This window comes from Lacerta agilis, chromosome 9 (genome assembly GCF_009819535.1).
Source record: "Lacerta agilis isolate rLacAgi1 chromosome 9, rLacAgi1.pri, whole genome shotgun sequence".
Lineage (NCBI taxonomy): Eukaryota > Metazoa > Chordata > Lepidosauria > Squamata > Lacertidae > Lacerta > Lacerta agilis.
Genome location: NC_046320.1, coordinates 43,987,327 through 44,004,506, shown reverse-complemented (window position 1 = coordinate 44,004,506; position 17,180 = coordinate 43,987,327). Strand labels below are relative to the sequence as shown.

Here is a 17,180-nt window from a genome sequence, read left to right as displayed (position 1 = left end):
AAGCATCACGTGCCCGCCTCTTACTTCAGGCCGTGCGAGGAAGCGGCTGAGGAACGAAACAGAGCCGTGAGTTGGCAACCGCTGTGTGTTTTTGTGCGTGCTTACGCGGAAGTAAGTATCTCCATCTCCCAGGGAACAATTACTTCCGAGTAGACCTGTTAGGCTGCAGTCCTAGCTGGGAGGGAGCCCCATTATATCCAACGGGGCCTCCCACTGAGCAAAGTAGCATGGGGGATTTGGCTGGCAGCCGCCCTGTGCCCGGTCGCAGGGCTTGATTGCTCGCTTCCTGGTTTCGAAGCAACTTGCCTCCCCAACGCTCCTTGGTGTTTTTAAAAGAGTGGCACGGTGAGCTGAAATGGTGGCAGCTGAAACCTTTTCGTCTTCCGCCGGTTTCCAGAGGCAGAGGTTCCTGCCCGGCGGAAAAAGTTGGTAACCGAACAGAGATGGGGAGAGGACAGAAGGACCTGGTTTAAATCGAAGAGGCTGCCCGCATCGATTGCCCAGAACAGTCATTGCAATAGATTTCTACTCTGCAGAGAGGAGTAGATAAGAGACGCTTGGGTTGTGTCTCACTGTCCTCTTCATCATCAGTATGTCGGCATCCTGGGGAAAGAGTGATTCTTGCACTTACACGCACACTTTATTGTGTTAGAGGGTGTGTATATTCCATAGTTTTTGCACTACATATGGGTCGTGCAGATCGGATTTTTTCCATCCACACATAAGCACTTTCTATTGAACTCTTATCGCAGTGTGATTTACCCACAATACTGGATGGTGATTAATGGGATGTATTAACACTTTGTGTTGCCCCTTCTCCACTGCTAGTAGTTTCCAAGTTCCTTCCCAAGTTCTGGAAACCTGATGTCCTTTGTGGACATGCAAACACTACAACAGCATAGAATCATAAAATTGTAGAGTTGGATGAGATCCCACCCAAGGGTCATCTAGACCAACCCCCTGCAATGCAGGAATCTTTCATCCAATGTGGGGCTTGAACCCTGAGTTTGAGAGTCTCATGCTCTACTGACAGATATCCCTCAGTTGCAATACAACTGATATTCTCTCTGAGCCCACAAATCCAACATCATGGGCCGATACAAAGTGGGACAGTTTTCTTTGCAACCAGCAGTCTAATCTTGAAATTATTTTTCCTCCAGCCAAGTGATAATATTGCCCAGGCATTCCTCCTAAGCTCTTCAAACTTAGTTCTAATCATAATTAACATATATATCCCCCCTTGCCCTGACAAGCAGACATTGACAGGATATTGGATATTGGAGCCAACTCACACCCTTTTTGGAAAAACTGGAGACCAAATTCCCCACCGTTGATCCCCTAATTGCAGACGATTTCAATGCTAGAGCTATCCCTCAGTCAATTTGTAATTAGCCCTCATTTTCCCAGTCCTACATTCAAAGTTTCTTTTTACCACAAGCAAATAGTTAAGGAGGGAAAGAGTTAAATAGTGCAATATCTCTGCATGTATGGATAGGAATTTAGACAAGGTGGGGAAAACTGGTTCCGGGATAAATTGGATGACATGTTAGAATTTCACCTCCTTTTTTGCTATGCTCAACTCAACTTGCCACCCATCTTAACTCCAATTTCATATTGAGAAAAAAGTTTTGACTTTTATATTAGTCATGCATTTGAGTGTCTATACTATTGTCTTTTGATTTGAGTGTCTATACTATTGTCTTTTGATTTGCTTTGTGGTTGGATTGATGCTGAAGTATGAACTGCACATTATTTACAATACCTTGTTTTTGTGGGAATGTAGGGTTCCAACAGTAAAATATGCTTTTTTAACGCATACTCCAATTTCAGTTTTATCCAAAGTAGCCTAATAGGAAGGGCTAACAATGTTTCTACTTGATGTGTCTTGGGTTTGGAAGATGGTTTAAGAGGGGAGAGCCACAGTGTTGGGAAAACTTTCAGATATATCCTCATTGTGTGGACTTGGTCTATAGGTAGTATGGGCAAGAAAGTGGTGTTAAAGTATACTTAAAACTGCTCAGGGTGATGGTACCTGGAAGGCTAAGGCAGCAAGCGCAAGTTTTAGAGCACAAGGATAAGCTGATGGACCACAGAATGCCAGTCAAGGGAGATTGCTTTGTTATGTACCAGTTGGAGACAGTCATGTAGAAGGAAATATTACAGCATTTGGGGCTTTTTAGTTCAAAGAAAATAGTAGGTTCCGTAACAGAAGTGTATAAAATCATGCATGGTATGGAGAAAGCAGAGAGAGGAAAGTTTTTCTCTCTTTCACAACACTGGCACTTAGGGACATCCATTGAAGCTGAACATTGGAAGCTTCAGGACAGACAAAAGACAGTACTTAAAACGTATAGTGAAACTATGACATTTGTTTCCATGAGAGTCAGTGATGGCCACCAACATGGAAGGCTTGTAAAGAAGATTCAACAAATTCTTTGAGGACAAGGCTATCAGTGGCTACTTTCCCTGATGGATGTGTTCTTCCTCCATTGTTGGAGGCAGTATGGTTCTGAATACAGGTTGCTGGAAACCACAGAAGAGGAACATGCTGTTGCCCTCAGGACCTCCTTGCAGGCTTCCCCAAAGCATCTGACTGGCCAGAATGCTGGATTAAATTGGCCACTGGTCTGATTCAGCTCACTCTTAAATTCTTAGAAGATGTTGCATGAGTAGATTTCCAAGACTAATTATAAGGAAAAATTATTTTTATCATAAGATTGCAGAGGATATATAACTGTATTTCAACTTTAACATGTTCTGCTTTATCCATAGGCCATTTGTTCAGCACCGAAACTGCTGTGGAAATATAACTTTATTTGGAGGATGACAGTGGATTTGCATATTCATACAAGTTAAAGTTGAGATCACTGTGGACACCCTGTGGTGAAAATAGGCATGAACAGTCAGGTACTGAAAAAGGTATGGTGTTGCAGCAAGTAATTTAATTCTTCCGTGTATGTAATAACTCTACAAAGATCTTAATGGAACTTCCAGTAACACATGCAATTGGTCGACTTGCATCTCTCCGTTGCAATAATGTTGTGTCACTTGCAATAATCGGTAGGAGATGGGAGATTATAGAATGCTATTAAAGTTACTAGTAGCTGTGTCCCTTGTTAGTATTTTCATTCTCAATTGCTGTTGGATCTCGTGATCCACTGTTTACATTCCTTTGTGATAGGAGTGTGGGAACAGAACTAGACACTGTACTTCCGTCTTATGTGCTTTTGTACTTTCTCTTGGTTCGTTGCTTTCGGACAGAGCAGACGTGTGAAGCTGCTGCTCACACTAGCCATGTTTGTTGTTTTGATTTGTAAATAAAGGAAGCTTTCAAGATGCCAATGCCTTCACAGCCCCCCTTCTTGCTGTTACTCTGCTGATGCATTAGCGTGCCCACAGCTCCACCGGAGGTGGGTTGCTAGACACCTGCGTGCGCTGCCTGGCCAGGCCGTGGCTGAGGAGGCTGGCACGTTCACCCTTGTCTGCTCCATTCACCCCCCTACTATTCTTCCCACATTAACACCCTAGAGCAGTGGTTCCCAACCTTTTTTTTTGGCCATGCCCCACCTAAGCAGCTCTAAAATCCTGATTCCCCCCCCCCCCCCCGGTGACATATAATTATAATTATTCAAAAAGTGAATTCTGGTTCATGTGGAGGAAGCCTAAAAGGCCATTCACTGTTAATAGCTCATTATCAAATTGCCCCCCTGAAAAATCAAATTGCCCCCCTGTGGTGCCTGTGTCCCACGTTGGGAACCACAGCCCTAGAGCTTCCCCTTCCCAACCCTATTTCGGAAGCTGCTTCTCTCTTCTACTCTGTTATGCAACCACACTTTGCATCCCTGTTTTTACTTTCAACCCCATGTCCATGCCTCCTCACTTACTTTTGTCCACCCTCATTATAACCTCTTGCATCTTCCTGCCATACATTGTAATTACTAAGCACCCTTTCTGCCCTTGTCCAGTTATGAAGCTACCAACCCGGCCTATTATTCAGACTCTTTCACACCGCTGCTTTCATCTCCAACTCCATTCCCATGCCACCTACTCCGTCTTATTTTGCAACCCGCTTTGCACCTTCATTCTCTCTTTTCCTCACCCCTTGTCCATAGTTTTCTCAACTCTCCTTGCACACAGACAAGGGTGTAGGAAGGGGGTGCAGTGGGGGCAGTCTGCCCCGGGTATCCCAGAGGGGGGAGACAAAATCCCCCTGGGCGGATCACACTGCCGTGCCGCGATCGGCCCCCCCCAGGAGGATTGCACCACCCCGCCGCAATTGGCCCCCCACCAGGAGGATTGTGCCACCGCGCTGCAATCAGACCCCCCCCTCCGGGAGGATCATGCTACCGTGCCGTGTTCGGACCCCCCCCCCCCCCGGAGGATTGTGCCACTCCAGATGCTGGAGCAGCTAGCTTCACCACTGCACACAGATCACCCTTATTTCCACACCTTACCCTCTCTCCTATTGTGCATCTCCCTTTCCATACACCCACCATTATCTCCCTCCCCTCCCCTTTCCTACCTCCTTGTTTTTTCAACCCCTTGCACAAAGACCACATCCCATTTCCATGCCGCCTCCTTTCTTCTATTCTTTTGTACACATAACCCATGCTGATATATATTACTGTATCTTAAGAGCAAGCCCATCAGTTTGTTCAGTTAGAGAATATTAAGTTCAGTTGATGAATGTTGTACATTGTATGTGTGTCTGCTTGTTAATAAAACATTTCTGCTAAATTACTACATTTAGTCTGGAACTTCATGTTGAAAACACATGGTAGCATGAGTAAAATACATTGTGAGAAAGTACTATGGAATGTTTTAATGCTCCTCATCCTTTGTCTCTCACTTGAGGCAGCTGAAAAGTTCAGAACAGCGTTTCTGCCCATTTCAGTTTTTCCCCTTTTCACTCCCACAATGGCAGAAGTTTGAGTAAAGCAGGGGGTGCAGTAGTGTAGCAAGGTCAGGTGGTACCCGGTGCAGAAAATTTGCCAACCCCCCCCCATTGAAATTATTAAAAGAAAGAAAAATAAAATGGGGTGGGGGTGGGACATAGATGAAAGCTGTGAGTTCAAACAACAGCAGAGGGTTGAATGAAGGAGGGATAAAGTGACACTGCAGTTCAGTTTGTTTTTTAATTAAACAAATTACAAATAATTTTTAGTGGCAAACTTCTTAATATTAAGCAAAAATAATCATTTTAAGTTTACAATATAATATTTAGATGGAGTTTAAAATTGAAGATACATGGAACAGCTTACCAGTGAGTCATGATCCAGTTACAATCAAGTTGACAGGTGAAGATGCTGGGATGATGATAGAAGTGTGTGCTCCATTTTTTAACGATCCTCCACCTCCTGGTGAACCTGGAAAACCATTCAGTGGACTGTGGGACTATGAGGGTAAGTGAATCAATCTTAAGGTTCTGTCATGTATATTCTGGCAGCATCTCTTGTGTACAGGCTGGCATTCCTATAAAGAGAAATGCTGAACTTTGTTTAAAGAAATGCAACAACAGGTTATGTGGAGTGCTCTTGCTCAAGCTTGCAGACAGCCATTTTTCAGAGTATTCCATTCCACCTCAGCTTTCCATTTTTCACCCCCAACAGATTCCCACTGAATATGCTCAATACTAATTATGTTGTGAGGGGGTGTAGGTCCCCTGTTCTCCCCACCACCCCTCCTTTGCCCATCCTCTACTTCTATAAAGCTTTGGGTTCCTCTGAACCTGCAGATGTGGCTAGATGGTGCTGTTTTGGTTATGTAAAGATCTGCATTGAGAGAATGAGCTTTCCATTAGTAGTATGCAGAATCCTGTGACTATCAGAGAAGCTGATTCAAAATGGACAAATGCATGAAGCCTAGTTAGGAGTTCCAAGTGCCCCAAACTTTCAGTTTTCTTTCCAGCATTGATTGATTATTTAATATCTAATTTCTATACTGCTTAATATATTAAGTATATATTCTTAGAGATAAGGGTACAAAAGACTGAAACAACAGCAAACAACTTAAACATAATATTACAAAAATACACAGTTACATATAAGCACTGCATTAATACATAGGGCTGTTTTTGTGTATATAAATAAGTAAAGTAAAATAAAATATATTCATTTTCCTTCAGTCATACCCTATCATCCTCTGGGTTTCTCACCCAGAGTCCAGCAAACTCTGAGCTCACCCACAAAGGTTTCACAACAAAAAGATATTTGAAACAGCAAACATCAGCCTAGTCTCTGGCTCTAGACTTGCTCTTCATGCGCAGACCCAAGGCACTGCCTCAGACCGCCCACACCTGTGTCCCATTCAGTTGCACTTTCCACAACCAGTTCCAGGTGCAGCAGCTTTCCCAGGGGTCCAAAGGATGAGGAGAGGCTCCCCTTCCACCCACAGCTGTTTCTTCACCCTCTGTCCTTCTTCTAGCTGTGATGTAATGTAATATCGTGGGGCAGAAGGGTCATTTAATTTTTAATGGGAAAGCTACTTGTTGCAAATTATTAGGGATTATGCAACCTGAATAAATATTATAACTGTGTTGTAAACATCAATTACCATTTATATATCGGGTAATTTATTTTAGGTTATCTCAAAAGGCAGGCTATTTTCATGAAATCTGTGTCCTTTTTTTGAGCATGCTCTCTGCAATTCTGCCTCTTAGGTAAAGAAATATATTACTATGCTTGTCTTGGAATTTTATGGTAAACAATCATCTGATTATCCAGATCTAAATCAAAACTAATGTTATTAATGCCAGGTTCCTTGTAGAAATTGTCACACAGCTTGTGAAAACTTAAAGAAATACAATGCTATGAAACCTACAGGGGCATTATTATTATTATTATTATTATTATTATTATTACTAGTTTATATGGTGCAAACAGTGCAAAAGGACAGGCCCCTGCCTCAAAGGGGAAAATGGTTTTGCAAATTGTTATGTGGATATGCTACAACATATGCTCATTAGCAAGTGTGTAAATGCTAGCAATAGGCTATTTATAGCACAAGCTGCTTATTCCATATACAGAGTGTTACAGTGGACAAAATGGTAGTAATCCGTTACTATACATGACAGTGATTAAGGACTGTCTCTGAATGATCTTCCCATACGGTATTCCCAAATACCATAGTCAAGTACAAAATGAATGAAAATCCATATATTTGTCCCATCATAAAATCCATATATTTGTCCCTGGGGAGGTGACATTCGGGGCGGTGCCCCGTGGCAACTTTTAAGGTTGCAGCGTGCGAATAGCCACACAGCGTCTGTGCTGCTGTTCGCGCGCTGCAGCCTTAAAACTTCCCGTGCTACCACACGGAAGGGGTGCCGGCCGCTCGCGCCCGCCATCTTAGGTGAACCGCGCGTGTCTGCACATGCACAGTCCACCTGGGATGCTGCGCGCCCGCCGTGACGTCAGGGCGGCAAAGCGGCTCCCTACGCCCCTGGGTGGCATCCAAAGTACTGAATATCATCAGTCATAAAAGCCTTATAAAACTTGGTTCTCTCATTTTGTAGGCCACATACTACTGACGCAGGAATATCTGGATAAGATGACTAAAAATTACCTCCACTGTTGAGCTCAGATCCTGCTTTCAATTTTACATAGGCGTCTATGGGAACAGGATACTGGGGTAGATGGGCCATTGGCCTGATCCAGTAGGCTCTTCTTATTTTCTTAAAACGTTTTTGATTGACCAACAAGTTTTATGGTCTTGTTTGACATAGCCACTAAGTTTCTCCACATCTCAGTAGCATAATCTCTCCCCATCTCAGCTGGGCTTTCACTGTGACTTCCCTGGTTTCCATCACTATGGAGATGGCTACTCGATAGTTGGAGTTTCAATGTTACCAAAACTACTTTGAATCTATTTTTCTTAAACAGGACAATATATCAGTGTGAAGTCATCTGGCAAGTTTCCTTGGCTATGTGATCTTCACATTTTAAACATTTTTCTTATGCCATCAAGCTTATAATGCTTTATCTTGCATTCAAGACCCACAGGTTTCTAAATTTTAGTATTGCAGTATTGTTGCCATAATAACATTCACAGCATAATGCATTCAAATTGGCAGTGCAATAAATATGTACAGTGCTTAAAATATTCACTAATTGGCTATGTTCACATAGCATTCTAGAGGAGAATCTGGAGTTGAGTATGCTGCTACCTGCTAGAATAACGCCAATTTTGTATTAAAAGAAACTTAAATGTGCTGTATGAGCATGAGTTGGAACAATTTCCCCCATCCTTCTTTTCTGCTCTTGAGGGTATGAAGAATTCATAATTTACCAGTATACTTCCCTAGGTGGAGGAGAAATCTTTTTTCTGGGAGCCATTTGTATTTTATTCTTATTTCTTGCAGCTGCATTGGAAAGTAGCAGCAGGATTCCTGAGTAGCTTTTTCATACATATGAATGAAATTCTTTCCCTGCTCTCTCAATTGTTTCACATTCATTCCATTGCTTTAGGAGTATATTGCATCAGTTTCTTGCACTTAAGGCTTTTCCTTAGGGCCAGTGCAAATGAGTGATTGCTCAGTTCTGTTCAATTTTACCTACACAGGCATCCTGTAAGAGTCCCTAAGCATCACTTACCTGATTGACAGCTAATATCAAGTAGAAAAACTGTTATTTTCCACAGCTGTTTCCATCCTTATGAAGATGGAAGAATCAATCTTTTGTTTCTTCCCCCTACGTACATACACATACACAGGGTTTGTAAAACACTTTTTTGTAGTAGTTTTAAAAGCAATACTATTCTAGATTATGGTAATTATAAGCTATATGGAAAGTGTTTTCAACGCACTTTATGAAAAATATACCGTATACAGTTAGTGAGCTGCTAAAAAAATTAGAGCAGAAATGAGATTTTGCTGCATTCTCCTATGTGTATCCACTCAGAGGTAAGTCCCACTGAGTTCAATTGGGATGTACTCCTAGGTAAATGGATATAGGATTGTAGCCTAAATCTGCAATCCTAAATGCAGTAGGGAATAAGTTATATTGAGCAAATGGGATTGAGCTCAGGTAACTGTGTGTAGGTTTGCACTATAAATATAAAAATGATTTAAAACGAAGCAGCAATGTTTTGTGGTTTTCAGTAGTAGAAGCTTTCTTCTTGAATCACCAAACTGAGCAGTACTTAGAAGTGGAGTTTTGTCCGTAAGTAAACATTTCAAAATCCTTTAATTTCTTATGCAATTATGTTGCTTGAATCCTTGATGTGTAAGCTTGTATTTGGGAGATTGCTAGAATTCCAAGAGTGCTTTCAGCTTTATACAGGTGAAGAACAAGATCTGCCACTAGGGAATCCCATCCAGACCTTGCCCAGACAGAAAGTGTCTTTCTGCTTGGAGTTGTTCTGTGGCTTTAGAAGGTAGCTGCTGATTCTACAATGTGGCTAGGGAAAAAATTATTATGGTTTCTCTCAGTCTGTATATTTTGGCAGTAAGCTGAGGAACAGAGCTGTAAAGTTAATGTATATTGATGTGCAATGCAATATCATATATGTTGTAAGTCGCCCAGAGTGGCTGGGGAAACCCAGCCAGATGGGTAGGATATTAATATTAATAAATTAATTACTAATATTAATATTATACAGTGAGATGGTAAGGTGATGCATAGGGACAGAGTCCTTAAGAGCAAAAGCACCTGCATGTTTTTCTATGTGGTTGCCAATACTCTACATGTAAAGCTCTGTAGGAATCTTTAATTTGCAGCTGCAGTATTATAACATTAACCAATGAATGAATTTCTGTATTCTTACAGAATCAGAGTGAGAAGAATCCAAGATAGGATAAAGAGTCCCAGATAGGATAAAGGCAGTGTACGTTTTTATTGTTGAGTCTATTCAGGGAGGCAAGCTCTGAAAAATATATAAAATTGGGGATTTGAGTGGTACTGTACCTAGGGTGGGGGACCAGTGAAAATGATGGACATTATGAGTGAATTTAAAAGCAGCTCATAAAGATGTGTGTGTTTGTGGCTGTAGGTTGGTAAAGACTTACTTCAGCAAATGTCTTCTTTGTAAAGAGAGGTAAAGGTAAAGGACCCCTGACCGGTTAAGTCCAGTCAAAGACGACTATGGGGTGCATTGCTCATCTTGTTTCAGGCCAAGGGAGCCAGCGTTTGTCCACAAGCAGCTTTCCAGGTCATGTGGCCAGCATGACTAAACCACTTCTGGCACAATGGAACACCATGACACTCCAGTGACACCTATTTATCTACTTGCAGTGGTGTGCTTTTGAACTGCTAGGTTGGCAAGAGCTGGGACGGAGCAAACTGTCATGCGGATTCGACCTGCCGACCTTCTGATCGCCAAGCCCAAGAAGCTCAGTTGTTTAGAGTTTAGACCACAGCGCTACCCGCGTCCCTAGGTTCAAATCCACGCAACTGGGTGAGCTCCTGTTGCTCTGTCCCAGTTTCTGCCAATCTAACAGTTCAAAAGCATACCAGTGCAAGTAGATAAACGGGTATCACTGTGGTGGGAAGGTAAACAGTGTTTCTGTGCGCTCTGGCTTCCGTCACAGTGTTCCATTGCGCCAGAAGCAGTTTAGTCATGCTGGCCACATGACTCGGAAAGCTGTCTGTGGACAAATGCTGGATCCCTTGGCCTGAAAACGAGATGAGCACTGCATCCCATAGTCGCCTTTGACTGAACTTAACCATACAGGGGTCCTTTACCTTACCTTTACCTTATTTGTAAATGTAGTCCAGAATGAAGCAAAGATGGCTTTATGTCGATTTACATAGCAAGTTTACACAATTTTCATCTGAGAACTATAAGCTGCCTCTGGTTTAGAGACATGCTAATGGATGTATTTCTGGTATGATTATATTATGTTTTTGTAGGCATGGGCAGTATCTGGTGTTGCTACTTTCTGGCAGACGGAAAGTGTGCAAAGTAAGTGAACTGTTTAGGGAAGCTTTTAATGTTTAATAGACTATTTTATTTTAATATTTTGTTAGAAGCCGCCCAGAGTGGCTGGGGAAACCCAGCCAGATGGGTGGGGTATAAATAATAAATTTATTATTATTATTATTATTATTATTATTATTATTATTATTATTATTACCATAGGACCCCACCACCACCTTCCCCAAACGCATAATTACTTCAACACTCACGGGACTGGGATAAATCTGCATATCTTCTTTTAACACAGCAAGAACTTCCTTTAATGTTTGAAGTGTCGAGAACATGTGCCAAATGGAATGGAAAAGCTCATCTTCCTTGGAGTTATTTCCCACCAGCTACTGACAAATTTAATGCATTTGCAATTCATGGGTCAGGAGTTAACAGAACATATGAAGCCCTCTACCCTGTACCTCAACATGACATTGTGGCAAAACAGAAACCTGATTTGTAAGTACATCTGTGGTGCTTTTTTCTTTTTTTTGGAGGGGGGTGGGTTCTAAGACACTGGTGAGTGGGAGAATATTTTATTGACCTTCAAGTTAGAAGGGCAAGTTATATTAGGACCTAAACTGCAGAATCTAGACAAGAACTTAAATGCAGTGATGTCGCTTCTGCTGGTCAGGCTGGTCAAGGATGCTTTTTATTCGGCTTGTACCAATCTTACTATTGAAAATGTTAACACATTAAAGGAATTCAAACAAAATAACCTTTAAATATCATTCTCTCTCACATACACAGCTTTGCTAAGCTTATCCTTTGGGATACAATGTAATACCTGTACACTTCTTGCATTGGATCGAGATATGCATTGGGAAATGTGAATGTATGAATGATGGTGTAAAATATTATAACAATGATTACTCTTCTTTCCCCTGTGTTCTTTTGAATGGTTTCTTGGGTCTTGGGTAGCTTGCTGTGCTCCATATTTATTAGTATTTGCTGAAAGGAAATATCTGGTAGTATGTGTGCATTACAGCATTTCAGTCTGCAAAATGTGCGCTTCTGATATGCTGATAGAAAAATGCTTTATGCCCGAACTGAACTGAGACTTCGTGAGATGTCCACTTGAAACATAACCTTGCATACAGTGTCATGTGCTCTCTCGGTAGTTGCACCATAAAACCTCCAGTCCTATCTACTATCCATCTGTTTATCTTGGTGGCTACTTTTTATTCTTTATTTGACAGACAGTGTTATCTGCACACCTTTGTTGTTGTTGTTGTTCAGTCGTTCAGTCGTGTCCGACTCTTCGTGACCCCATGGACCAAAGCACGCCAGGCACCCCTTTCCTCCACTGCCTCCTGCAGTTTGGCCAAGCTCATGCCAGTCGCTTCGAGAACACTGTCCAACCATCTCATCCTTACTTTCATCCTTACTTTCATACTTTTTCTTGCATGAAAACTCAAAAGGCAACAAGGCACAGACTGTAATTATTTGAATCAGTTTCACAATATGAATGTGAGACACACACACACACACAAACTACAGTGTAATTTCTTGGGGTGGTGAAGAGCAACACACTTAGTTTTGTAATACAATAACATTTATTCATACCAATTTAGCAGATGTGGAAAGGGGCAAGTGTAAATGTTTCCAACTCATCTGACTCTTTTGCTCCTTTCTTTTGTAGTCATCGCCTAGAATATTTTAAATGCCTGAACCTGAAACTGTTAATGGGAGAAGATTGGAAGCAACCAGAATCAGACTTGTGGGCATCATGTAAATGCAACTAAATATAAAAGACAAAAGGTAGGCTACTGCCTAATTGTAGCACTTATAAGCATTCAGTGGATCAAATCGAAGAGTGTTGACTTCAGTTTTCTGAAGTCCGCTGCCATAGTTGCATTATATATCTGCATGTATGGAAATATCTGTCGCCAATGTCTGGGTTGGAGAAAAGGTTTTGTTTCCTCTCAACTGGGCTTTTCACCATTGCTCATTTGCATCCTTATCACATACTTTTATTTAATTATCAATAAGGAGCTGGGTAGGTTTAGCCTGTAAAAGAGGAGACTGAGAGGAGATACGATGGCCATCTTCAAATATCTTAAGGGCTGCCACATAGAAGAGAGAGCATGCTTGTTTTCTCCTGCTCTGTAATAAAAATACAATTAACAGTAAGATAAAACATATTTGAAACACTTCTAAAACATGTAAGGTAAGGTAAAGGGACCCCTGACCATTAGGTCCAGTCGTGTCTGACTCTGGGGTTGCGTTGCTCATTTCACATTACTGGCCGAGGGAGCCGGCGTACAGCTTCCGGGTCATGTGGCCAGCATGACAAAGCCGCTTCTGGTGAACCAGAGTAAGAGTAAGAGTAAGAGTTTGGATTTGATATCCCGCTTTATCACTACCCGAAGGAGTCTCAAAACGGCTCACATTCTCCTTTCTCTTCCTCCCCCACAACAAACACTCTGTGGGGTGAGTGGGGCTGAGAGACTTCAGAGAAGTGTGACTAGCCCAAGGTCACCCAGCAGCTGCATGTGGAGGAGCGGAGACACGAACCCGGTTCCCCAGATTATGAGTCTACCACTCTTAACCACTACACCACACTGGCAGCGCAGGAAATGCCGTTTACCTTCCCGCTGGAGCGGTACCTATTTATCTACTTGCATTTTGATGTGCTTCTGAACTGCTAGGTGGGCAGGAGCTGGGACCGAGCAACGGGAGCACATCCTGTCGTGGGGATTCAAACCGCCAACCTTCTGATCAGCAAGCCCTAGGCTCTGTGGTTTAACCCACAGCGCCACCCGCGTCCCCTTCTAAAACATGTAGAAACTGTTAAAATAATATAGAAACACTGACACACAACAAAACATATAACATATCATGTATCTGAATAGACCTGCTGAAACAGAAACATTTTCAGCAGCCATCAATAATGTCAATAGTTGGGGAGCTTCAAAATACAGGCACTAAAGACATGACTCCTGAAGAATGCAATATAGACATTGTGTGGCACTTACAGAAGTGTGAGCTTTGCAGATTAAAGTGATCAAGTTGGCTCATATTGGGTAAGGGGACCCCTTAAGCAAACGGGTCCCCAACCATTAAGGCATTATATACCAATATTACAGTGGTGCCTCGCAAGACGAAATTAATTCGTTCTGCAAGTGCTGTCGTATAGCGGAAATTTCGTCTTGCAAAGCACGGTCGGAGGAAGCGCAGCTTTACGGGGACGACGACCGTAAAACGTTTTCGTTTTGCGAGTCGTGGCCATAGGGAAATTCGTCTTGCGAGTCACCCTTTCGTTAGCAAATTCCTTTTGTCTAGCGAGGCATTCGTCTAGCGAGGTACCACTGTATTATGATTCCTGTGGATGATAATGGAGACTGTTTACTAACTATTAATGTTGGGCCAGAATTTGTTCTGGATACTGAGAGTTCAGGCCTTTGCAAATAGTAACAATGCACCCAAAAAGCCCTTGCACCTTATGTGTCTAGTCCAGCCTCAACCCTTCTCACAAGTTGTTGCAAAGGAGTAATTGACAGTGTCTTTACTTCCTCATTTAGTCATGTTATCAGCTTTGTGATCTTCAGCTGTCAGGCATCTAATCTTATTTAAATCCCCATATTGATCTACTTTCTTTACAGGTCACTTGAGTATTGCTCTTTTATTGGTTCTGTTTCTCACATTCCCTCACAGATTGTCTCTGTAGTAAAGTATTTCATGTTCTGGGGGACTTAAGTACCCAACCGCTTCAAAAATTACCTGACTGGAATGCAAAAGATGGAAGGATACCAAGAAAAGAAAATAGATGAGATGAGAAGAATCCTTCTAATTCCAATCTGAATGCATTTTGTCCTCTCCTCCCTTCTTGAAAATTTCTTCCTAAGTCAATTATAGATGCTGTCTGATAGCTGACATTACTTCTGCAGTAAAGAAAATGGGAACTTACCCCCCTGAAGCCACACATGTGTATCCTAATGGATAAGAAGTGGCGATGTAATCAAGCTGTTTTCAAACGAAATCCATGATTGATGCTGCTTGCAAGAATGAATTGAGAAACTAAGCCAATCGCACTCTGCTATACCTGCTAGATCATAATTGGACTTTAAACATTTCACTTTTCCCAACACAAGCATGTGCTTATTTTATTTACAGTGACTTCCATTGAGATAGCTGCAAAATTATTTTGTTGCTCTGTTTACCACCTGCATTTTTTTTCGATGCCCGTGTGATAAATGAACACTTTTTGGGGTGTTGACAACTTGCCTTCATGGAAGATCTGTGGAACTATCCACTTGGCATGAGCAGGCAAACATTGTAATTCCACTAAAAATATGTTCTATTTAACCAGAAATGGGTATTGTCTCAATGTATTTAATCTTTAATTATTGATTAATGTGAGATAAAAGTAAATGGTGTACCTGTTCACTGTGTATATCAAGCAGGTTTTCATTTCTCACACCAAACTGATTATGACTTAAGTATAAAGGAATAATGAATGGAACAATATTGATCCAGGTGCTTTTTATCATTTTTTCCCATTATATATAAAATTAAAATGAAAGTAGCTAGATGCTCCCTTTTGATGAAAGAAAATTATTGTTTTTTCATCCAAGGCAATGTAATATAATCTGAACTGCAAGTTATTACAGAAGACATTTGATTAAATACAGAAAAATTATAGTATCTCTGGGTGTGTTGTGTATGTATCTCTGTATAGGATGCTGGCTAAAATGTTGCGCCCACCTTGATCAACACAGATCTGTTCATGTTTTATGTGTGTCTTTTGAAGGTATGTTCTGGGTGGTATTCAACTAAGTTTAACTCAGAAGAAATTGAAATTAATAGGACCTAACAAACGTGTTTATTTCACTGGGTGTATTCTGAGTAAAACTTAGCTGAGTATTGTTTGATGTCTGGTAGATGAGCTGAACAGGGCTCCAGGAAAACAACTGCTACACAGGTAGCACTCAAAGTAAAGTGTGTAGCACTACAGCATACAAACACAACCCCGCTCCCCCATTGCTGTAGAAGGTACAATTGCTAGCAGGCAGTCATTGCATCTGTGCATGCTGCTAAAATAAGTGAAAGACTATCATGCTATCAAAGAAGACAAGAGACTATGGCAGTAATCACCACACTTTTCATAGCTACTATTAAAATACCAGGAGTGAACCTTGTTTTAACCATCCCAAATTGAGACAAGGCCACAAATAAATAGCACAATTATCACAACATATTGGAGGACACTTCATGCTTGTCTTGCCACTTGCAGGGGCGTATCAGCTCCAGGTAGAAAGAATAGGATTTACCTAATGCATGAAAGGACAGGTGCTAAGATTAAGGTTACTAGTGATAACTCACAAATATGTATTAGAACTGGAGTTTCTGCAGTCTAAAATCTGTTAAAAGTAGCTATGAAAACAAGGCTGTCATAACAAGAGATCAAAATAAGATTTCGGAATGTGTTTGAAAGCATACAGTGCCTAACAGAATATTGCAGAATTAATAAATGATGTGATGCTAATAACATAAGCACACGGCAGTTAACAAGGAAGGATAATGCAGAAAAAGTATGGTGCAGTTGGGTATAAACAAATGAACCATTTTATACGTCGGTTTGACATCTGTAGACTGGTGCTTTGGGTCATATGCTTGATCTAAAAATGGTTTGGGGGAATTACGTGAAAATGTCAACCTACAAACCGATTGCCATTTTTACATTTATAATAGTTAACATGTTCTGTATCATTTTAAATATGTTTTCCGAAGTTTCATAATCCGGCATTTTTTTCAAAATGGCATTTTATGCGTGAGCAAGCAACCAACAGCATGACATTCAAGGTGATTTGGAATTTCTCTTTTCCTAATCTTCAGTTAAAGACCTTTCCAAGAAAAGTTGGCTTTCTCATTTAGTAAAATGAGAAGAAACACAGGGGATGATGTCTATATGGGAAATGTGATTATTCTAAAAGAAAGCAGAAACAGTCACTGAAGTACTGCTATCAGTTGGCAACTTTGTTATTGTTAAATTTGAGACACGGAGATTGAAAAGAAAAGTTGTGGACCAGGTAGGGATGTAAAGTCAGTTTTTGTTCTCTCAGCATCTTATTTTCCAAATCTTAAATTGCTCCAGCAGTTTGCAAATTATAAAATCTTCATGAAATTCACCAGCACCTTACTGTGACTTTCTCCTAATAAACACAATGGGTTGAAAAGAAACAAATACTGTCTCCAGTTCTGGGCACCACAGTTCAAGAAGGATACTTACAAGCTGGAACGTGTCCAGAGAAGGGCAACCAAAATGGTCAAAGGCC

At 41.3% G+C, this 17,180-nt stretch overlaps 1 protein-coding gene across 1 annotated transcript; it reads left to right on the top strand.

Annotated features, from left to right (window-relative positions):
- The first annotated feature begins 13 nt into the window (after positions 1-13).
- LOC117052671 (UPF0462 protein C4orf33-like) lies at positions 14-15,694 on the top strand. Its single transcript, XM_033159701.1, has 8 exons — positions 14-111; positions 2,773-2,919; positions 5,225-5,402; positions 9,098-9,158; positions 10,848-10,899; positions 11,162-11,361; positions 12,545-12,663; positions 14,560-15,694. The coding sequence occupies exons 2-7, from the start codon at positions 2,896-2,898 to the stop codon at positions 12,645-12,647; spliced, it is 618 nt and encodes a 205-aa protein (XP_033015592.1). The 5' UTR covers positions 14-111; positions 2,773-2,895; the 3' UTR covers positions 12,648-12,663; positions 14,560-15,694.
- Positions 15,695-17,180: the final 1,486 nt, after the last annotated feature.